This window comes from Drosophila innubila (genome assembly GCF_004354385.1).
Source record: "Drosophila innubila isolate TH190305 chromosome 3L unlocalized genomic scaffold, UK_Dinn_1.0 0_D_3L, whole genome shotgun sequence".
In the NCBI taxonomy this organism is placed as follows: domain Eukaryota; kingdom Metazoa; phylum Arthropoda; class Insecta; order Diptera; family Drosophilidae; genus Drosophila; species Drosophila innubila.
The window spans coordinates 10119140-10139997 of NW_022995376.1; the positions used below are offsets into that span (position 1 = coordinate 10119140).

General features: G+C 39.4%; 2 protein-coding genes across 3 annotated transcripts; one reads left to right on the forward strand and one right to left on the reverse strand.

Annotated features, from left to right (window-relative positions):
• Nucleotides 1-328: 328 nt before the first annotated feature.
• Nucleotides 329-14983, forward strand: LOC117786405 (death-associated inhibitor of apoptosis 1). Of its 2 annotated transcripts, none has more exons than XM_034624645.1 (2): nt 329-565; nt 13304-14983. In XM_034624645.1, exon 2 carries the CDS (start codon nt 13399-13401, stop codon nt 14827-14829), a length of 1431 nt encoding a protein of 476 aa, XP_034480536.1. In that variant the 5' UTR covers nt 329-565; nt 13304-13398; the 3' UTR covers nt 14830-14983. The 2 variants fall into 2 exon arrangements, with proteins under 2 accessions (XP_034480536.1, XP_034480535.1); XM_034624644.1 differs by lacking the exon at nt 329-565 and adding an exon at nt 5299-5885.
• A 3125-nt stretch (nt 14984-18108) lies between these two features.
• On the reverse strand, nt 18109-20579 carry LOC117786407. The gene is made up of 4 exons (XM_034624646.1): nt 20404-20579; nt 19784-20345; nt 18680-19038; nt 18109-18623 (listed from the first exon to the last, which is right to left on the reverse strand). Exons 1-4 carry the CDS (start codon nt 20459-20461, stop codon nt 18250-18252), a joined length of 1353 nt encoding a protein of 450 aa, XP_034480537.1. The 5' UTR covers nt 20462-20579; the 3' UTR covers nt 18109-18249.
• Between the last annotated feature and the right edge of the window lie 279 nt (nt 20580-20858).

The following is a 20858-nucleotide window of genomic DNA, read 5'->3' on the forward strand; positions in this document are numbered from 1 at the left end:
GAACTATCGACAAGGCGCCAAAAATATAACGATATTATGTAACGTTCAGCATTTAAAATTTACTTAGCGGATAGCACTTAAATAACATTTGTAAAAGTGATGCACAAATTATGCGACTCCGCCCCTGTAAATGGATAAAAACCATGTCTCGCTCACACTACTTTTCTACCCCTTAAAGCGCTCTCTCTCTCTCCCTAAAGCCACCACCCAAAATATTGCGCAGCACTTTGGCAACTATTTCTCGTTCCATCTCGATGCGTCTATAGAAAGCAAAACAAAACTAATAACAACAACACACCTATGGGCATGGGCATGGAAAATAGTCTAGGCGAACCGCATAATTTTCATTCGCAGTCGTACCGTGACACTCAAACCAAACGGTTCATACCAATTGTTGTTAAATTGCTTACACAATAAATATATATTATTGAAAAAAAAGTACAGCAATATTTTACAGCCATATCGTATCAATAATTAACAACAGTGATTTTCCGTTGTTTACTTGGATAAAGCAAAAAATTCCGAAAAATACTCAATGATAAGATAAGAAATCATAATGAATTCGGTAAGTGCAAATGTGTGTACATATATTTTAAATTTGTGTGTGCTAAAAGCAAGTGAGGACATTTGTGCAGCTTTAAAAAGGATATTCGCTTTTCGTTGTACCGTTGTCAATAAAAGGGGCGATGCCGGAGGGTTGTTGATAATGCCTCTTCATTCATGCAACCCAAGAGCACGCACGCTCTAGGATTTTCCCATTTCCCAATTGTATGCAATTCTGTTCCTTTACCCCTCTCTCTCACTCTCTCTATTTCCCTTGCAGTATTGCCATCCTTGTTTGACACATGCAATTTATTATCTAGAATTACATTGCGAACTATTTGATGTCATTGCTTTACGCCAGAAAAATGATGCTGAGCTCATTTCATTCATGATACCTCGCAGCCCCCGCCCCGGTGAAATACACACCCCCATCTCCACCCCCACCCACTTGCCCTAGGGCCTAGACAACAATAATAAAAGCGGCTGCTGTGCTCTCAGTTTGTTTTCTAGTTTCGTTTACTATTTGTTGATAATTACAGCCCAATGTCATTTCAATTGCAATATGTGGTTCTTGTTTTAGTTGTTATTATTGTTGTTGTTTTACATTTCTAACGACAGACTCTTGTATTAATTTTGACCGTATAATCAGCTGTTACCACATTCTAGTGGCTATGCAAACCGCATTTGCTATCTTGTTTTTAAGGTATGCATTACACAACGTGCATGGGCGTATATATTTACACTTTACGAAAATAATACTCATTCAGAAATATAAAAATAAATACAGTCGGGTCTGAGAATAGTTAGACCGCTTTACTTTATCCAGCGTGACATTTTAAAGAGTATTACTGATATTTAAAAGTTTAGTCGAAATAGATAAATAGACATACGTGTATTTTAAAAATTAAATGTAATCATTTCTAATTTGCAATAAATACTTATTGATTTCTACATTCTACATTTTCTTCTTCAAATTTCTTTGAACTTAATCAGTTTTGAACAGCATTTTTATTTTTAAATTTAATTATGATCGATATGCATACTTAGGCTATCAAATAATGCGCTGATAACAAAATATCAAATGATAGATGGCATATTAATACTTTCTGAGTTTATTTTGCAGAAATGTTTGAATGTGAATCATAAAACACTTAAAGCTGTTTATTTATACAACAAGCTTACACAGCTGGTATTCAAAATTAACTGAACTAAAGCAGTTGTGCAAGCAGTACAATGCAGTTAACTGCTCAAGCAGTGCTTGTAAGACAGCGATCGCTGTTGGTTTCTTACTTATACATGACTGTGTTGACAAATTTTAATAATTCTAATTATTTTCTTATATTGTTGTAGTTGTTTATATTTTTGTGATTTTTTTTATTGATTTTTACAATAAAAATAAAAAAATAAAAGAGTACGTTTTTCTTTAAATAAATTTGATCTTTATTGAAAGAAATTAAAATCACGTGTTATTTTGTAACTTTTAATATTACAAAATTAAAAAAACTCCTTGGTAATAGTGTTCATATTTTTGTTTTTATAATAATTACTCGTACGGCCCTCGTCGATGGCCTGCCGCCAATTGTTGCCAGCATTAAAGCGAACTAACAAAAAGGATCCCGATCCTGCTCAGCGAGGCAGTGCGGCAGCTGGCAACGTCATGTCAACGTCGCGTTCCTTGAATCACACACATACACATACATGCAGACAATAAGGATCTTAATGTGTGGATGTCTGAATGTGTGTGTGTAGCACATGAAACAGCTGCCGATTTGTGATCCTTTAGTGGACAGCTGCCGGCACACGTCTTCAATGCATGTCCTGATCCTGATTGAGGCAGGTAATTTCAGCTGCAACGAAGGGACGACAACAGATGTTGTAATAGGCAATCTAATCAATTCGTGCCAAGCAGTGCTTGTTATTGCTGTTGTTGTTGTTATGACACCTTTCGCAAATAGCGAATGCAAAAACCAAATTACAATAAATACACATGTATAAATAAAATAAAACTGGTTTTCCTGCATTTGGCTGTCAATTAAAGCGAATAACAAGAAAGAACAACTAATTTGCAAGTGACGAAGTTTTAATACCCTTGCAGCTACGTTAATACAGCAGTGTCAAGCAGTTTTATAAGCAGTGTGAAAGTTCAGCACTGGAAACTAAATCTATCATAAAGTCATAGTAATTATTTTTATTATCAACATTAATATTCTTGATTCCTAGTATGGACGTGTACTCATAATTGAAATAAATAAACAGACACTTCAATTGCAAATTAGTTATTGATAAACTAATTTATTTATATATAATTATTAATTTATTTTCATAATCGCTAATGTTGCTATAGTTAGTCTCGCAACATTTTTATTAATTATCTATATTTCTTTATGTAAAATGACTTATTTATTGTCATGAATACTATTTTTTTTATTGTGATACTTTGTTTTATAGCCCCAGTTTTAATAGAGTTACAAGTTTAATAGCACAGTGATCGTACTTTTTGTGAGTGTATCAAAAAATTTAACAAAATTACTAAGCACACCTGAGCAGAGCTGCGCATGCGAGTTGCGTTTGTATACTTGCATACATTTATATATTGGTGACTAACAACAACAACAACAAGAGAGCAACAACAATAAGAGCAACAACAACCGCAATAAAAGCGAGTGCAACAACTTTAAAAGGCCTTGCAAGGCCGTTTTAGCACTAACATTTACCTCAAGTTGCCTTAACTCAACTCACTGCGGATCGCTTGAGTTTTCAGTATCTTTAGCGCCTTAAGCAATCTCTGCAAATTATGAAAATGGTAGTCAAGTCAAATGATTTCGTATGCCACAAATAGAATATCATTTTTCTCAAAAGCATTTTCAACTCATCCACACACAGCTTGTCAAAGTAGTCTAGACGCAGTTTTGAAAATGCGTCGCGACGTCTCGACTGATAATTTTAGCTGCACTTATTTATAAAAGTTCAAATACGCATGAAAATGTTGCAACTAAAACTAAATCTGGTTGCTAACCGAATGACGTGTATTGTATTGTATCTCTATTTCTCAATCTCTCTCTGTGGGTTTATCAAGTGTATTATTCACATTACATATTGCAATTGTCTGAGTATCCATTCTATTGTTAACGAGCTTATGTATGTATATATTTCTTATAAATATACAATATGTACGTGCTGGTATTTCCTTTCATATTGCATTGGCTTAATCATTTTGCGATTACACCAACATTTATATACTGTCATATTTGACATTAACTATAAAAATACCTTTTGATATCAAAGAAAAGTCATGGACACATTTGGTTTATTTACCCAATTAAATTTATTAGGGGTTTTTCTGCCAATTTCTATAAAAATCTATTCCTCTAAATAAGAACGCTTGCTTTGTTTCAACAATTCCTAATACCAATACATTTTTTTTCAGAGATAAGAAGTCTTTTTTTTTTGCTAGAACGTTTAAAAAAAAATTTGAATGAGTTTGATAACCGTAAATCTTATTTTGAAATTATAATCTTTTAAGAAATACCGAGACATCGAAGAGTTCTACAGTCGATTGACTACTGTATGTTAGATAGGAAGACTTTTAATGCCTTTCCTATCGCGTGCTATATATACCGTATACAGTTTGTCAAGAAAATATTTTGACAAAATATTAAATTTACACATTTATGGATATTTATTTTAATTCTTATTATCCTTGGCTTCGATTCTTTGAGCATGTTGCAAAAATAAAGAGCAATAATTTTTATTGAAGCATGTGAATTGTTATTTTGTCTAGACAATTTCAAGACTAACTGTACATCTATTAAAAGTTTCCTATATATGCCGATTATGATTGATCTTTGGGCTCAGTTCCAAGTACAATAGCTAGTTAATATAGAATCTATATTATTGATGACAATGGCACGCTTTCAGCCAAGTTGATTCGTGGCAAGGAATGCTTGAATAGTTTCTATCGCATGGTTGTTGCTATTTGCAGCTGCCAATGTCCAAAACTGAAATTTAAGCCAACTCCAGACAGGTAAACGTGTGCAGTGAAGCATATGTATGATATATTCATACATATGTATGTACAAAGAGATGAACATATAAAAAGCAGCTGCTGTCGACGCACTCGTCGCACTGCCGGCATCGACGTCGGCGTCGACTGCGATGTCTGCGTCTGGAAGGTGCGCGTCAATTATGGACTGTCGTGACGGTGCATTGACACGCGCCACAAGTCAAAAGTGGACGAGGCTGAGAGTCTATTGCCATGCCTCGTCTCACCTCGGGTCGCCTCGGGTTGTCCTGTCGGGCGCATGCTCCCTTCGGTCCTTCTGTCCTTTGGTTGCAAAAAAATCAATGATCCTAGACTGTTGCAGTTGGCGATGCACCTAGTGCTGGTTGGAAAAGGATAACCGTAGTGTAATATCCGTAGACGGTTGTACGGTACGCCATCTTGCGTACTAATACTTGCCGTAGTAGAAGTTGTACGAATTGCATGGGGCGTCATTCTGATGCAGATGAGGTCAAAAAAGAAGTGCGGGTGGCTATGTGTGTACATACTTACAATCCACATTTAAGTTCCAAATCTATGTAAGTGCTGTCTGCTAAAGCAGCTAAATTATTATAAAATATTACTAATGTTTTTGCTCTCTGATATGTAAGTAAACCCAATTGCAAATTAAAATAAAGTGTACGAAAAACTATAGAGACCACCATATGCACATACATATGTATGAATGTATAAACACAACATACACATATATATGTATGCTCTTACACAAGCCCATATGTATCTGTTATGTTTCTCTCTTTCTCCCTCTTAACGTTCGCAATCAACGAGTACAAACAAGCCGAGCATATCGTCGCCTCGTTCGCTGACTGCCTCTTACTGTTCGGCTGCTTCGTGCCTTTTCGTATGTTCAGTTCAGTCTCGAAACTCGAATAGTTCAGAAGCTATGGATACGCAAACTCAGCTACATTGAAAACTCTAACGCATTTATAAAATAATACAAAAAAAAATATTACTATAAAAAGAGTACAAAAATAAAATGATTTCGGTTTAACGGCCCAATCTAAATTGTGATATTGGTAGTATTTTAAAAAGCAACAATACAAATTTAATCAAATACAGAACGTGTGTGCGTCTTTAGCTCTTTTTGCTTTCGTCTCTGTGTTTTGTATTTTCCGTCAACGTCAAATTTGTCGCTCGGAAAAAAATCGATAAGTGTGCTGCGAGAATAGCAAAAAATAGACTTTCGTGTCGAATCTCAACAATATAAAATACTTAACAAATTAACAAGCAGAGCTGGTGGGGAGAACTTGAATTTTTCAACAAAAAGAGAAAAATTGTCAAGGTGAGCTAAAGTTTGGAGTTAAAAATGCATTTAAATTAAGTGACTTTAGTTATAACCCCAAAAATAACGAAAACGTGACATCACAAAGCTGTTTTGTTGTTTTTCTTCTATGTATGTATGTTTGTCTGTACATATGTTTATACAGTGTACATTAATTAAAGCTTGAAAACTCACACATATGTATGAAACCACACACGCGCACACACCACCAAGCGAGCGATATCATATATTTTTGTTTACTGACAAAACTTACAAAATCATTTTGCTAAATATATCCATGATAAATATATATTCGCTTTGCATATGCCAGCTGAAAAGAAGTTTATTAGAATTTTCGAATAATAGTTTTTTAAGTTATTTAAAATTAAAAACAAAAAAATCCATTTGCATGTATCGCAAAACGCTTTTGACTATTTTGCCGGGTGGATAACTCACATTTGTTTTGTGTTGTTCCCGTTTTCTCGCTCTCTCGTTCGCTCATTTGTTCGGCAGACGATAGCGAGAGGTCGTTTTCGTAAAGATGGCGGCTACAGAGTTGCTGAATACTTGCATTTTGGGCAATATATTCAATTGTTTACAATATTACAAATTTTTGTATTGCGAATCTCTCATTGTTAAGTTTGTTTATCATTAAAATAAACTGCACATGACACACCGTGTTTGCATTGGATTTCGAGAGTATTTAAACAAAACATTTGGAACATATGGTAACCCTATTCACACTCACTGTCAATGATATCAGCAACGAGCTGCTGGCGCTTAAAAACAACATTCCCCATTCTATATGGAGAGGGCTGGAGAGTGTGTGTGGTGAAGTTGGGGCCTGGTATATAGCATATACACAATGCCAGACACTTATTTGTTTTCAGTGGAATTTTTGACTACGCCATTTTCGGCGATATATTTATATATTTAACCGACGATGACTATAGTATTGAAAACAATGTTGTTCAATTTTTAGCAAGCTAGAAGGCCAGCTGCTATGACACACGTTCTAATTTAATTAATTGTGTTGTTATTTCTTCTTCATCTTCATTTCCTCCTCTCCTCGTTCGTTAGTTGATGACGCGTCGTTTTGGTTGCTACGCTTTTTACTACATCCGATGTACATAAGTTTATGTGTATGTATGTGTGTGTGTTTTAATGTTTGTCTGTTTGTACTACTTCCTTTACGCGCACACATAATCCACAGCCCGAAGCGAGTACCATGCCCAGCCCAATACAATCCACCACACATACTTACACTCATGTTGGGCTGTTTTTCTTTGTTCCTCATTTCCGTTGGGAGCGGAAGTGGTGCACTCATGCGTACGCTGCGTTTCACTCTGCAACAAAAACACACTCATAAACCATGGCCAAAGAAGACGTTAAGAGACGAGACCAATACCAATGGAACAGATGGAACAGTCCAAGTCAGCAGCAGCAGCAGCGTTGCAATGTTGCCAATTTTCACAATGGCTTTTTGCAGTTTTTATGCTTCATTGCTTTGAACTTTTGCGCTCATTTCTCAGAAAGCAGAAAACACAGCACCAACTCCAACAACAACAACAAAGAGAAAGTCTCAACTTCAGCTTTTGAGCTCAAGTTGTCGCGCTCTCTTTCGAAGCTTGGGCAACTTATTGTTATTGCTTCAACAAAGCCCGCACCCAGTCCGACAACAACAACAACAACGACGCCTACACAGGGAATTCAGGGGACAACGCTGGTGGTCCTGCTGGGTGCCTGGCACTAACAACGCCTACGATTATTATTTCCCCTATACACACAATGCAGCTGAATGTTGAGTTGATTTTCCTCGCTTTTCACCAATAAAACGATAGATAACTCGCTTTATAAACAGTTGTCGTTCTCACGTAGAAATTCCGTAAAGTAGAATTTGCTCCTAAATAGAAAGAAGGGAACAAAATTGAAGATTTCATATTGTCTTTTGTATTTGTTCCTCTGCTATCGCCAGCAGACGCGACGGCAATCAGCATGAATGGGCATTAGAATGGACCAAAAGGCGGCGGCCCTTAAAAGAGATAAAAACAACAAGAACAAGAAGAAGGAGGAGAAGGAGAAAAAGATGATGATGAAGAACAAATACCAGCATAAGATGTGTAGGAAAATTACTTCGGAATTCCCGGAATTCTCTGGGCTGAATCATCTCGGATTCGAATGCGAGACGACCTTTGAATCTTGGCCGCGTGAAAAACGACCTTTCATCCATTCTACACACTAACGAGGCGCATTTAATGCGAGTCCGTGTTGTGTATCTGTATCTATGCATCTGTATCTGTGTGAGCGTGAGTGTGTTTTTCATGAGAGCGTACCCACATTCCAAGTCTCATAGATGCTGCCACAAAGATAGAGATGCATGCAACAACAACAACAATCAGACACAGTACGACTTGACTTTGGGTTTGAGAACAATTTTCTTTCTTTGGAAACGTCGCTTCGGTCGCGTCGTTGGGTCTTTGAACTGAGCCGCCGTTAGTTTTTGGGCAATCGATCAATGCTCAATAGAGTGAGTGGAAAGCAGAGCGAAAGAGACAGATAGACAGTCGGCTGTGTCAGTTGTTGTTGCTGCTGTTGTTGTAGTTGGAGCCCCTCTTAATGCATTCTGCAGCTTGAGCTGCTTGAGAGCGGCTCAGTCGCATTTATTATGATTACGATGATATGGCCCTTTGTTGGGCATTCTTTAAGTACATACACCAATACATACATACATATACAGCATCCGCAGCTTGAGTATTTTATTATTATTATCGATGGCGACGTCGTCGGCGGTCGTTTCGTTCTTTTCTTTCTTCTTCTTGCTGTTGTTGTTGTTGCTGCTGTTGCTGCACGCTGTGGCTGCATTTCTTGGAAGGACACGCACGTACACACTAACACACTCACACATGCGCATGCTGAGCGAAGAAGAATATTCTTTGTGTGAGTGTGTTTGTTGTTTTACTCTTTCGCTGCTTCTTTTACAACAGCGCTGCCAGTCGGCAGCCTCTCTGCCTCCCTCTCTCCCTCCCTCCCCATATCCTTCCTTCTCCACTCCTTCAAGTTCTGCGTGACGAACACTCATGCCTGTCTCTCTCCCGCTCCCTCTCGCTCTCTGTGTCGCTCCCTATCTTTTTATCGCCTCTTGCTGCTTTATGTTGCTCCACTCGTATCTGGTATCACCGCATTCCAATCTAGGTTTAGAAAAAAAAAGAATGGTAAAGTGTTTATAATAGTTTCCCACAGTCTGAGGTTACATACACACACACACACACACATACACACACACAGACAGCAGAGACCTTTGCTTGCTGCGGTTACCTTCACTTACAACACAGCATTGAAACTCCAATCTAAACCCGTGAGCCCAGCTTTATAGTTTAGGTTGGTTTCCAATCAGAAAACCAGCAACTCCAGTTGTTGTTGTTGCTGGTTTGTTTGGATTTTGCGTGGCATGGAGTTTGTAGAAAAGTTGTTGGACTGCATTCCAATGCGCGCCTCGTTAGGTTCGTTAGGTTTCTTGCTGCATGGGGCGCTCTCTGTGTGAGTGTGTGTGTATGTGTATGTTCTCTGTTTGTTGCCTTGCCTCCTTGGCTGTTGCTGTCTGGCCTTTGATTATGATTTTTCTTTGCTTTGCGCTCTATGCACATTTCTGTGTGTGTGTGTGTGTCTTTCCACTTTGGTATTTTCTGGGTTCTCATGTCATTCATGCGCCCGGGAGGCCCTTCTGGAACAGACGCTTCTACCTCGTCAGTTCACGTTTGTTGCTGTGATAAGTCGCATATACGGCATTTCTTTAATTATTTTTTTATTTCTTAATTTTGTTAAAATTTTCAAGTACACATTTGCTAAGCAAATTGCGCTTTGCTAAATTTATCGATTCATTTGAAATAGAGTTCAATAGTGCAACACTGGTAAGTGTTTCCATACATTATGAATGCAAATTTTTGACATCTGGCAGCACTGAATTGATTGCATTGAACTTTTGCTTGAATTTCCTGCTAAAAGCAATACATTAAAACAAAATGCCAAAGCGTTTGCATTACAATTGTTAATGGGCATGCATTCCACAACGACAACAACAACAACAGCAGCAGCTATAATTGCAAGCTTCTGCACTTTGTACTGTTCAAAAAGAAGCAACACAACAACGGTGCATGTGCAATTGAAGCAATAACAACACCAACAACAAGAAGAAGAAGAAGAAGAACAAGAACTGTAACTTCAGCATCTCGAAGCTATCATCTTTGTCTGCGTTGCTCAATCTAAAGCTGTTGTTGTTGTTGTTGCTGTTGCTCCACTTCAAAAACAATGCGCAATCTCTGCCGCGACTGCAAAGCGGGCGCAGCAACCCCAACAACAGCGTCGGGCATTTGTAATTTACAATTGCTTTTGTTTTTGCTTGATTTTTATTTTGCATTTGGTGTGTGCGCCTTTTTTTTTGCACTCTTTCTTTGCACCCAAGCAGCAGTGCATTTGTGTGGAGCCCGCTGTCTGTGTGTGTGTGTGTGTGTACGTGCATAGTCGTTTTTCCATTGATGGTTTTTGGTGTCTATTGCTATCCCGCTTGCACACGCTTGCCGACAACGCGTCCATCGTCACTGCATTTATGCTGCACTGCTTTTTTTATGCTGTGGGGCTGCTTGCGGCTGCCAAGCAGTTTGACTGCATTCCATTAAAACTTTCTCACAGTCGCCGCTGCCGCTGCCGCTGCATTCGGTCGGCTAGCCAGCACGAGTTTAAGTATGAATACGAGTACGAGTGCATGGTAGTGCCAGCTCCAGCTACATGTAACCAACCAACCAGCCTCCTCTCTCCCCCTCTCTCTCTCTCCCTCTCTGCCCCTGCGGCTCCACAGTCGTTGCCCCGTCGTGAGCTGCTGCTGCAATTGTTTGGCGAGTTTGGCTGGTTTGTGGCTTGGCTTGAAATTTGGACTTTGTACACAACGTCCCGACACACAGCGTTCGTTCGTGTTTGCTGCTGGCTCTGCTCACCTCCTGCCGCCTCCTCCTGCTTGGTTGGCTGGCGGGCAAGAAGTAAATGTCGAAAAACTGCTTACAATCTCTTTGGCTGCACATGAGAAAGGCTATAGTCGAGATCCCGACCATTGGATACCTGTCTTTAAAGAAATTACTTGTTTTGCTCTGAATACTTTAATACTTTACCACAAAAAACGTATTATCTTTAAAACTGTGGGTGTGATGATTTTTCCCGATTTGCGTGGTCGGAGGGGGGCGTGTCAAAAATTTAAAACAAACTTGACCTGCGTGGGGCATATAGAAATCTTTGTGCCAAATTTGGTTACTCTATCTCTAATAGTCTCTGAGATCCCTTTGTTCATACAGACGGACAGACAGACAGACTTACAGATAGACATACAGATAGACAAACGGACAGACACACATGGCTATATCGACTCGGCTATTGATGCTGATCAAGAATATATATACTTTATAGGGTCGGAGATGCCTCCTTTCCCCTGCTACATAAACTCCAACGAACACAGTATACCCTTTTACTTATTTTTGAAGTAACAGGTATAAAAAAAAAGAGACCACCAAAACAGTTTAACGCCGATGGCATAAGTTAAACTATCGATGCATACATACGCTTTTATTTATCGATTGCGACTGCGATTGCGATTGCTGTGCAACTGTCAGCGATTAATATTGTTGTCAGAGCACTTGAACTGATTATTCGGATTTTTCTTTTATAAATATTTATATGATGTGGCATTTATTGTTTGCAACTAACTATCACGTATTGTAAGAATGCAATCCTTGACTTTTGTTGACGCTTTGTCTCTCTCTCTGTCTTAATCGTTTTGAAAGTGCATTGTTATTTGTAGTGTTAGTTTAACTATTTGTAATGCTTGCACAGTATCAGTTATATACTCATATTCTATATGTATTTCCGCTTATTGTACAAACTAGTTTCGTCATATGCGGTTTTTCATGCAAATTCGTAGAAAAACACACCATGAGTAATACTCGTACTGCTTGCCAACTGCTTATCAAGCGGCGTCTGGAAAGGCGCCGTTCCATTCTCACCCACAATGTGTATGTATGTGTGTGGGTGGGTATACGTATGTATGTGTCTGTGTATAGTTCAAAGCTTCTAATCGACCGACCAGCTGTGTTGCTCGTTAGGCAGTCAGTCGATGCTGCTGTTCCGTGTGTTGCCCCCCCGCTCTCCTGCTTGCCACCTTCTGTTGCCAAGATACGCAACATGCAACACGCATCGGCGCACTGCACTCCAGTTGTAAGAAGGTTGTACTCTATACGCTACGTTTGCACGTTTGCAACACGTCTGTTCAACCCTACGAGAGCTAAAACCAACCCTGTCTGTCATTTGTTTCTTTCTCCCCTGTGCGTGAGCGAGACAACACGAGTAGCCTTCCTCCCTTGAGAGAGGGGGGATGCTTAAAGTTCGTTGATGCTGCATCATCAGTTCAACAGTTCATCAGTCGCTTGAACTGCGTCTCAGCTCTCGCTCATTTTTCACAGTCTAAAAAACAACCTCAGGAGTATTTGCAGTAAAATTTGTTCTAGATTAAAGTATTACTATACTATATTTCGCTTATCACGCCGAAGTGAGTGTTTTATTTATAATGCTGATAAAATGAAATTTATATCAACTGTAGAATGATACTTTATTGTTGCGTCAGACGTTGAAATTGCATAGAGAAGCGTGAGTTTTTTTTTAATTAAATAATTATCTATCCATCAATTCCATTCAATTGTTGCACAGAACTACAGAATTAGTTTTTGCACACAAACACTGCAGCTGTGTGAAAGCTTTAAAGCTGTATTTAAAGAGCTTTTCAGACCTTAAAAACACACAAATACAGGAGCAAACCAACAGTTTTGTCACAAGTTCAAATAAGCTAGATTGGAAAGAATAAAAAAAAAAAAAACAAAAGTGTACGCTAAAAAAAGCTTAACAAAAGCAATAGTTATTAAATGTAAGCAAAAACTAAAAATAATAAAATGTGTAGTTTGTCATTTTTAGTGGGATAAAAAATCATTTAAGCTTTAGAAAACTAGCTAGATCTATCTTTTAATAAGCTAAACTGGCTAGTTTAAAATAAAAGTTATAGAAATACTAATACTATAATTGTAGTATTTTCTATAGTACTCTTGACTAATCTTATAATTAATTTAGCTGGAAATGTGGTTGAGTTTATCGCTTTTAATAATAAGTGTGTGTCGCTGATTCTGACTCAAAGCTGTGAGTAGTTGTGAGTACAATAGCTGGAAACATTTGCTGTTGTTCCAGTTGAGGTGCAGCTATGGTGGCACACGCTTGTGTCCAGACATTAAAAGAATGCGTGTTGCCGCCGCGGATACTAAAAAGTATACTAGATACTCGTATCTCTCGTCGCACCTGTAATATCTTATCGGACACATTTTAATCGTTTGCTCATTTCTGTTATCTATTTGCAGTTTGATAGTCCAAGAAGAGAAGCAACAACAACAAGAACAACAACAACAGCAGCAGTTCAAGCAACAACAACAACAGTTCAAACAACAGCAACAAAATGGCAAATGTAGCAACGCAATCGCGGTATATTCCACCTTGTAGGCCAACAGCCACAGCAGCAACAGCAACAATAGCAACAACAACGACAACAACATTAATTCCACTGCAGGATCGGGATCGAGATCGCGATCAGGTGGACAACAGCACGAATACAACGCAGATCTTCAAGTCCTGCTTTGTGAACAGAATGAATGATAAATACCATCGAGAGGATGAGCGATTGAGGACATTCGATAGCTGGCGAGTGGCATTTCTCGATAAGAAGGATCTGGCCTTGACGGGCATGTTCTTCACCAATCAGGAGGACAAGGTCAAGTGCTATTTCTGTGAGGTGGAGATCGGTCGCTGGGAGCGCGATGATCATCCAGTAAATGAGCATTTACGCTGGTCTCCCAACTGTCCTCTGTTGCGTCGTCGCACCACGAACAATGTGCCCATCAATCCGGATGCTCTGGAGCGTATCCTGCCGCCGATAAGCTATGACATATGTGGTTCCAACGATACGTCGACTCTGGAGGTGCGCGAGCACGCCTACTCCGAGGGTCGCCAGAGGAATGTGCCCACGGGGATAACATTCGCGCCAGCAATGCAGCAGGTGGTGTCCACTGCCCACACGATGCCCACAATGCAGACGGGACCATGCAGTCAGCGTGCTCAGACCCACAACGGTGGCAATTATTATCCCGAGTATCCCGAATATGCCATCGAGACGGCGCGTCTGCGCAGCTTCGAGGATTGGCCGCGCAACATGAAGCAGAAGCCACAGCAGCTCGCCGAGGCGGGTTTCTTCTACACGGGCGTCGGCGATCGCGTCCGATGCTTCAGCTGCGGCGGCGGTCTCAAGGATTGGGACGACAACGACGAGCCGTGGGAGCAGCACGCTCTGTGGCTGAGCCACTGTCGTTTCGTCAAGCTGATCAAGGGTCAGCTGTATATCGATCAGGTGGCTGCCGCTCAAGCCGCCCAGGAGCAGGAGCAAGTGAAGCCGTCAGCAGCGGCATCCGGCGAGGAGAAGCAGAACTCAGCCAACACAGAGACAAGTGCAACAGGCAGCAGCAGCAGCAGCACATCTACAATCACATCTCCAGCTTCAGTTACAGCTGCAGCTTCAGTTGCAGTTGCTCCCTTGGCCATTCCCGCCGAGACTTTGCAGGCTGGGGACGTGGCGCCAACAGCTGCCACACGCATCTTCGACAAAATTGTGGCCCAGGGCTGCACAGAAGGCGCCCTGGCCAAGGTATCGCCTGTAACTACGGCCACGGCCATTCCAGAGGAGAAGCTCTGCAAGATCTGCTATGGCGCCGAGTACAATACGGCATTTCTACCGTGCGGCCATGTGGTGGCCTGCGCCAAATGTGCCTCCTCCGTAACAAAGTGCCCGCTGTGCCGGAAACCCTTCACCGATGTCATGCGTGTATATTTTTCTTAAATGGCATCAGTTCTATCCCAAACTCTGTACATCCAAACGAGGCCAGCGAGGCTGCTCTTGGCCAATGTAATATAGAATATCCAACCGCATCGCCACCACCTGCTCCACATCCAACCCGACCCCGACCTGGTCCTCGATCGTAACGGCCAGCTGGTCCTGGGATACCCGCCAGCTGGCCGTTGCAAAATCAAAATTCAAACAAATCGGAAAACATGGAAAGCGGAGTATAGAATGTATAAACAAAAACAAAAACAAAAACAAAAAAATGCAAAATCAACAACACTATAACAACAACTATATAGTTATAACGTTAGTTTCACACAATAATTCAGTTTACGCATATGATAATATTATATAATATAGAGATACATGTATAACTATAACATTAATATATATAATGATAATAATAATTATGATTATAATACCAGATCCAGATATGTAGCTTCACTTCATCATCTGAGTGCAGTTCACTGTAAATTTAGCTTATCCCTATTAATATTATCATTTTTCTATAAATTGCATTATTTATGTATAATAAAACTAAAATAACAAACACACGATAAACGAGTCTTGTTTCCATTTACGTCTCACTGGGCGGTCTCTCCATCATTCTCCATCCTCCATCCCACCAAGCGGGCAATTAGTTGCCGACAAAGAGGAGAAGTTGATCTCGCCCACATGACATGAACAGATTCCGATGACGGGTTGCCGGAAGACTGGAAGATTGGATGCACTGGAGGCGTCTAACACGGGCCTCGACCAAAACAATGATCTAATCGGTTTATAGATTGACGGTTATAGTTAATAAACATCGATTATTATAGTTTATGACTTGGCGCATTGCGTAGTTTTATTTTTTTACGTTTTTAAAAAGAACTTTCTTAGTCTTACCAATCAAACAGATAACATTTATTGAAGCGATGTGAATACCTTGAATTCCTTGAATTTCCGTTTTAACAACATGTTTGTTCTACACGATAAATACAATCTTTGGTGAGTGTTTATAATTCCATGGGAATATCGTCGCTGTAATCAGAATTTCTAAAGATTAAAAAACTGATTGGGTTTAAAAATATGTTAGCCACTGCCACAACTGCATTTGTTTTTACCACAAGTTTATTAATAAAAAAATTGTTCCATACATGGCTTTTTTTTTTAATTGGTTTATTCATGCCTTACTTCTAACAACATTTTACTTAAAAAATATGGTGACTTATTTGTATAAATTTATTACAAACGTTCTTAGAGAAATGTATAATAACATTTTTATATTTTAAGATCCTTTGTTGGGAAATGTTTTTGTTGTGTTAAATTGTATTCTTGAACTTGGTTCTTTTGTTCTGAATATGAAGCTTTTTAAATTTTTAATTATATTACTTGCTCATTTATATTTTTGTTTAGAATATTTCTAAATTACACTATGACAAACTTTCTAAGATATGCGTAATTTGTTTATTTTTGAGAGTCTTATCGATTTGGTAATAAACTTTAATGAGCAATTGAGGCCTTTGTTTTAAATTTGCAAAGTTTTTGTTTGGGGTCACTTCGCTACACAAAGGGAAAGATCACGTTTCCCAATTAGCGAGTATTCAGGGCTTTGTGACTGTTATCGGTCGGCTTGGCTGTTATCGAGTGTTATTTGTGGGATTATTCACTGCACACGCCTTTAAAACAAAGTTCGTTCAACTGCAGACTACAAAAAATTGTGCAATTTGCAATGTTTAATGCATCATCAGTAGTTTTTCTGTTGCCAAGCGATGATTGTTTTGGAATGTCCCGTGCTAAAGTCTTAAGACAGTATCTCGACATTTTCCACATCATCAAATAAATGTACAGTGCATTTCAATTAGTTTTGTGCCCCATGACAGGCGACGGTGTTGCATTCTGATTCTGCTGGATCCGGTTTCGGATCTTAGCCAAGGTAGTTGCTGTCACTATCTGCGATATCTGCGATATCTGCTCTATCTGCAATCGGGCATTGCGACAATTGCATGCCGTTTGTCATCGATTGGCAACCGAAAGTTGCATCACTAGATATTTATCGATGGCAATTGACTTGAGCAACTTGAATGAAACAAGCAGTTGATTCATATTGAATAATTATTCATATTACTGTTTGTAACAATAACCACAAATCGTGTGAAAATAACTGAAATTCTCATCATAACTCAAGCAATTTAATATCTTGATAGTATGTAAATCAATGCTCTAGTTTTTCTCTATAATATAAACTCATTCCTGACCTTGCATTCGTTGCGTGTGGCTTTTAATTAACCATTAAACGAGTATCTTAAATCACCACATGCAAAACTTGCAGCTCCTGAAGGTCGCTATAAAACTTTTTAATTCCAATACGTACATATTATATATCGAGTATCGATTGCCTTACTAAATATAGCGAAGCTTTTAATTGATGCAGAAATGACAGCCAAATTAGTTGACTATGACGAATTGCGTATTTAAATATACAGCTGTACATGATATCATGTCCACATCATATATATACTCAAAATATATTTTTCATATGATGACAGTTCTATTTTTAAACTTAGCCCATTTTGAATATTTTTAGTCTGCAACTTTCAGTTGATTTATTACTCGATATTATTTAAATTGTGCATTTCGTAAGATATTAATATTTTGCAAAGAAAAGAAGTCATTTTAATTTAGTGAGTTTAATTATTGTGTTTTTATAAGAAAACATGCATTGCACTGTTTTAACTTGCGTCATTCTTCGACTTTTATGGTATCTAATGCTGATGTCGAATCTGTTTTTAGTCGCATGAGTGCAAACGAGAAACACCGCATGGCGTAATCGACAGTTCAGGCGAACTGAAATGAATTGTATTCCAATGATAGGCGATCAGAAATGAATTGTACTCCAAAGATAGTACATTTCCTTTAGGAAGCTAGAGTTTTAGCATGTTGTCAAAATTGGCCACGATTAAATTACGAGCTGCCAACCAGTTCTTACACTGATTTCTCTTTTTAAATCGTTAAAAACTAACTGCTTACGATAACTGCTTTATTAGACTGCTTGCAATATATAAGTGGTATACTGCTTGTAGTAGCTGAGATGTCAACTACTTGCAGGAGATAAGTGGTTTGTGTATTGGCTGACTGTGCAAAGTGCTGCCAACTTAGTGGAAATAAGTGACACCCACTTACAAACAGTTGACTTGGTTTTGAGTGAAAGTGTGAGCAAAACTGCTTGAGTGGAACAATTGTATTGTTTAAGGTTCTAGATATAATGTAAATTTTTAATTAAAAGTAGTGCACTCAGATCATGAATATTTAAAAAATGGTTGATCATTTATTAATACAGAGTATACAGTTGGGCGTAAATTATAAAAATATAAATGGTCTGTGAGGTTACAGTGCCTGCGAATTGTAAACAGTCAGTGACAAAACTGCTTTCTGTTAACGACTGATTATTTCGAGATTAATAAATTTCTGATTGGTCGCAAGGAAAGCATTCACACGAATGGCTAGATCAACGAGGTTCGTATTGCTGAAATAATCCATGGCCACGACATTGGCATTCAATCCCCAGGGACCCGAGAGCCAGAGATTTACTCTGGGATTGATGAGAGCGGCTCGTTCCTTGGCCGTTTGCAACTTGTGGTTGTTGAGAGCCTGTTCGATGCTCTTCACGGCATGGAAGATCCAACCGTCGTCCTGGACGGGAGAGTCCGGCTTCTTGCTGAAGAGCAGACGCATGTAGTCCAGGGTCTCAGACATGTTCATGTAGCTGGTGCTAAAGCGCTGCCAGGGCGGACACAGGAGCTCAGATTCTGCAGAAGATTCGATAATTGAGTGTCACATTAAAATCAGAAAGATATGCTCAAACCATTCTCCGGATGCGGCAGCTCCTGTGTGGGAAACAGGATCACCACCTGTCTACCCACCAGTCGCAGTTCCTCGAAACTTCGATCCGCACAATGCTCATTGATGGACACATTCCGCTCGTAGGCAACGTCGCCCAGTTCCTGGCGTATCAGCTGGAAGAGACCGCTGTAGACCTCGGTATGCTTGTAGAATCCAATGGGAAATGAGCTAAAGTCCAGCACAACCACCTCATTCGATAGCTCCACAAAGCGACGCACATCCCGCAGGACACCCGTCAACGGATTTATAAACATGTTCTCATTGACTATCCAGAATTTATCCACTTCACTGTTGCCGTCCTTAGTGTCCGTATTCCTATAGCTGATGGAGGAATGAGTAGTCCAAATTTGAAAGTATAAATAAGTAAAATTTTGACGAGAGTGTCCGACTATGAGATACCCTACTTCAACACTTACTTATCTAACCACAGAATTCATCTACTTCCTTATATATATGTATTTGTCTTAAATCAGGAATGTTTGTCTTAAATATATATTTGTTTTAATCAAGTCCTATTTATGATAAAAAAACTACAAAGAACACTAAAGTACAAAGAAAGGTGGCCTGACAATCAAGTTATTTTCTCTATTTTCAAAACTATTTAGTTCTTTATTCATTTATGACACATCGAAAAAAATAATAGTAAATTTAGTGCCTCTAGCTCTTATCATCTTTGAGATCTGTTTATGTTTTTCTGTTTATGGTTTTCTAATATTCGGACTTCGGATACAAATAATTCATATTTAAAGCTTCAAATAAATTTAAATTTACATCAAAATTTGATTTCTATAAAAAAATATATATAATTAGTTTAAATTGAAGAGAAAAATTTATAAAAATAAAAATGTTTTTTTTGCATTAAATTGAACCAAGGTTCGAACCCAAACCTTGCGTTCAGGGGGTATATAAACCAATTCGCGAGCCGAACCGATGTCTTGCTCTATGGTTCGAACCGCCGAGCCGAACCCTTAACATTTCTTTGGAGGTTTGCTTTATAGCAACATACACTTTCTATAGTACTATATACCCTCGCTACAGGGTATATAAAAGGAACAACGTCAATTACCCTATGCTCAGATCCAGATAACGTATGCCAAACACCAGCTGTGACCAGACATCAAAGTGCTGGGCCACCAGGTAATCCTTGACCAGGAGCGACTTGGTCTTGCTGTAGTTGGTTATATAGGCTCCCGAGGCGTGAGTTCCCGGCAGGAAGAGACGCTTTAGCGGCATATGAGCGGCATCCGTGAGATGTGCCATCCAATTGGGCTGAAACTTGAGGCAATCAATGGTCAGGAGCTCGGTGCCATTGTAACTGGCCGCATAGTAGGGCAGACACTTGCCCTTGGGATAACTGGTGACGGACAACGCTTGCTCCGCGTCCTGGCGATCCCAGCCGCCTGGAAAGTGCAGTTTGCCCAGCTTAAATGGCGTCTGTCGTTTGCCCGTGCGATTCTGTATGCCGGAGATGTGCACTTCCGGCGCCAGATTGGACACGGACGGATCCTCGCGATAGATGCCAATCCATTCTGGCGGCGCATAGCAATCGGGTCCCCAGTTGATCTCCAGACAGGCATCGGCCAGTGTCTTTCCGGCCAACGAAATGGTCAAAAAGATGGGACAACTGGCTGAGCAGTAATCAGTCAGTAATCAATTTCAAAGGTCAAACTCCGGCTAACCACTCACCTGAGACACCTGCCACAAGCAGGTGGCACTGCAACAACAACAACAGAATTTTCCTCATTTATCTCTTACACTTTTCCCTTTTCACTTTTCAATTTTCTATCTAATTCACTTTCAGATTATTTTCGCGTGTTGATTGTTTGACTTTTGGCGTTGAATTAAAAATGAAAAACAAGCGACAATTCGTAACCTTTGTGGCTCACTCTGCTCCCCTGCACCACCCCAACCCACCCCTTCGCCTTTAGATCTCACTAAACTCACGCTGAGCATCAAAATTGAGCGGAATCTCAAACTTACTGAGCTTAGTCTAGTCAACGCCAGTTGCCTCATTCAATTAAGTCCAATGAATGCTGAGAGTGGGAATATTTTAGAAAGAAGAGATAATACTCTCACGAATATGATCTAGATTCTAGATGTTGATACATATAAAAAACAATGGAAATTTAAAAAGAGATAGA

Excerpts from the sequence above, each read along its gene's own strand:
- LOC117786405 (XM_034624645.1), top strand. The coding sequence starts at position 13,399 with ATGGCAAATGTAGCAACGCAATCGCGGTATATTCCACCTTGTAGGCCA.
- LOC117786407 (XM_034624646.1), bottom strand. The coding sequence starts at position 20,461 with ATGAGGAAAATTCTGTTGTTGTTGTTGCAGTGCCACCTGCTTGTGGCA. Across the intron at positions 20,346-20,403 it reads GCTTGTGGCAGGTGTCTCAG|CCAGTTGTCCCATCTTTTTG; the intron begins GTGAGTGGTTAG and ends ATTACTGCTCAG. Across the intron at positions 19,039-19,783 it reads TATCTGGATCTGAGCATAGG|CTATAGGAATACGGACACTA; the intron begins GTAATTGACGTT and ends TTCCTCCATCAG.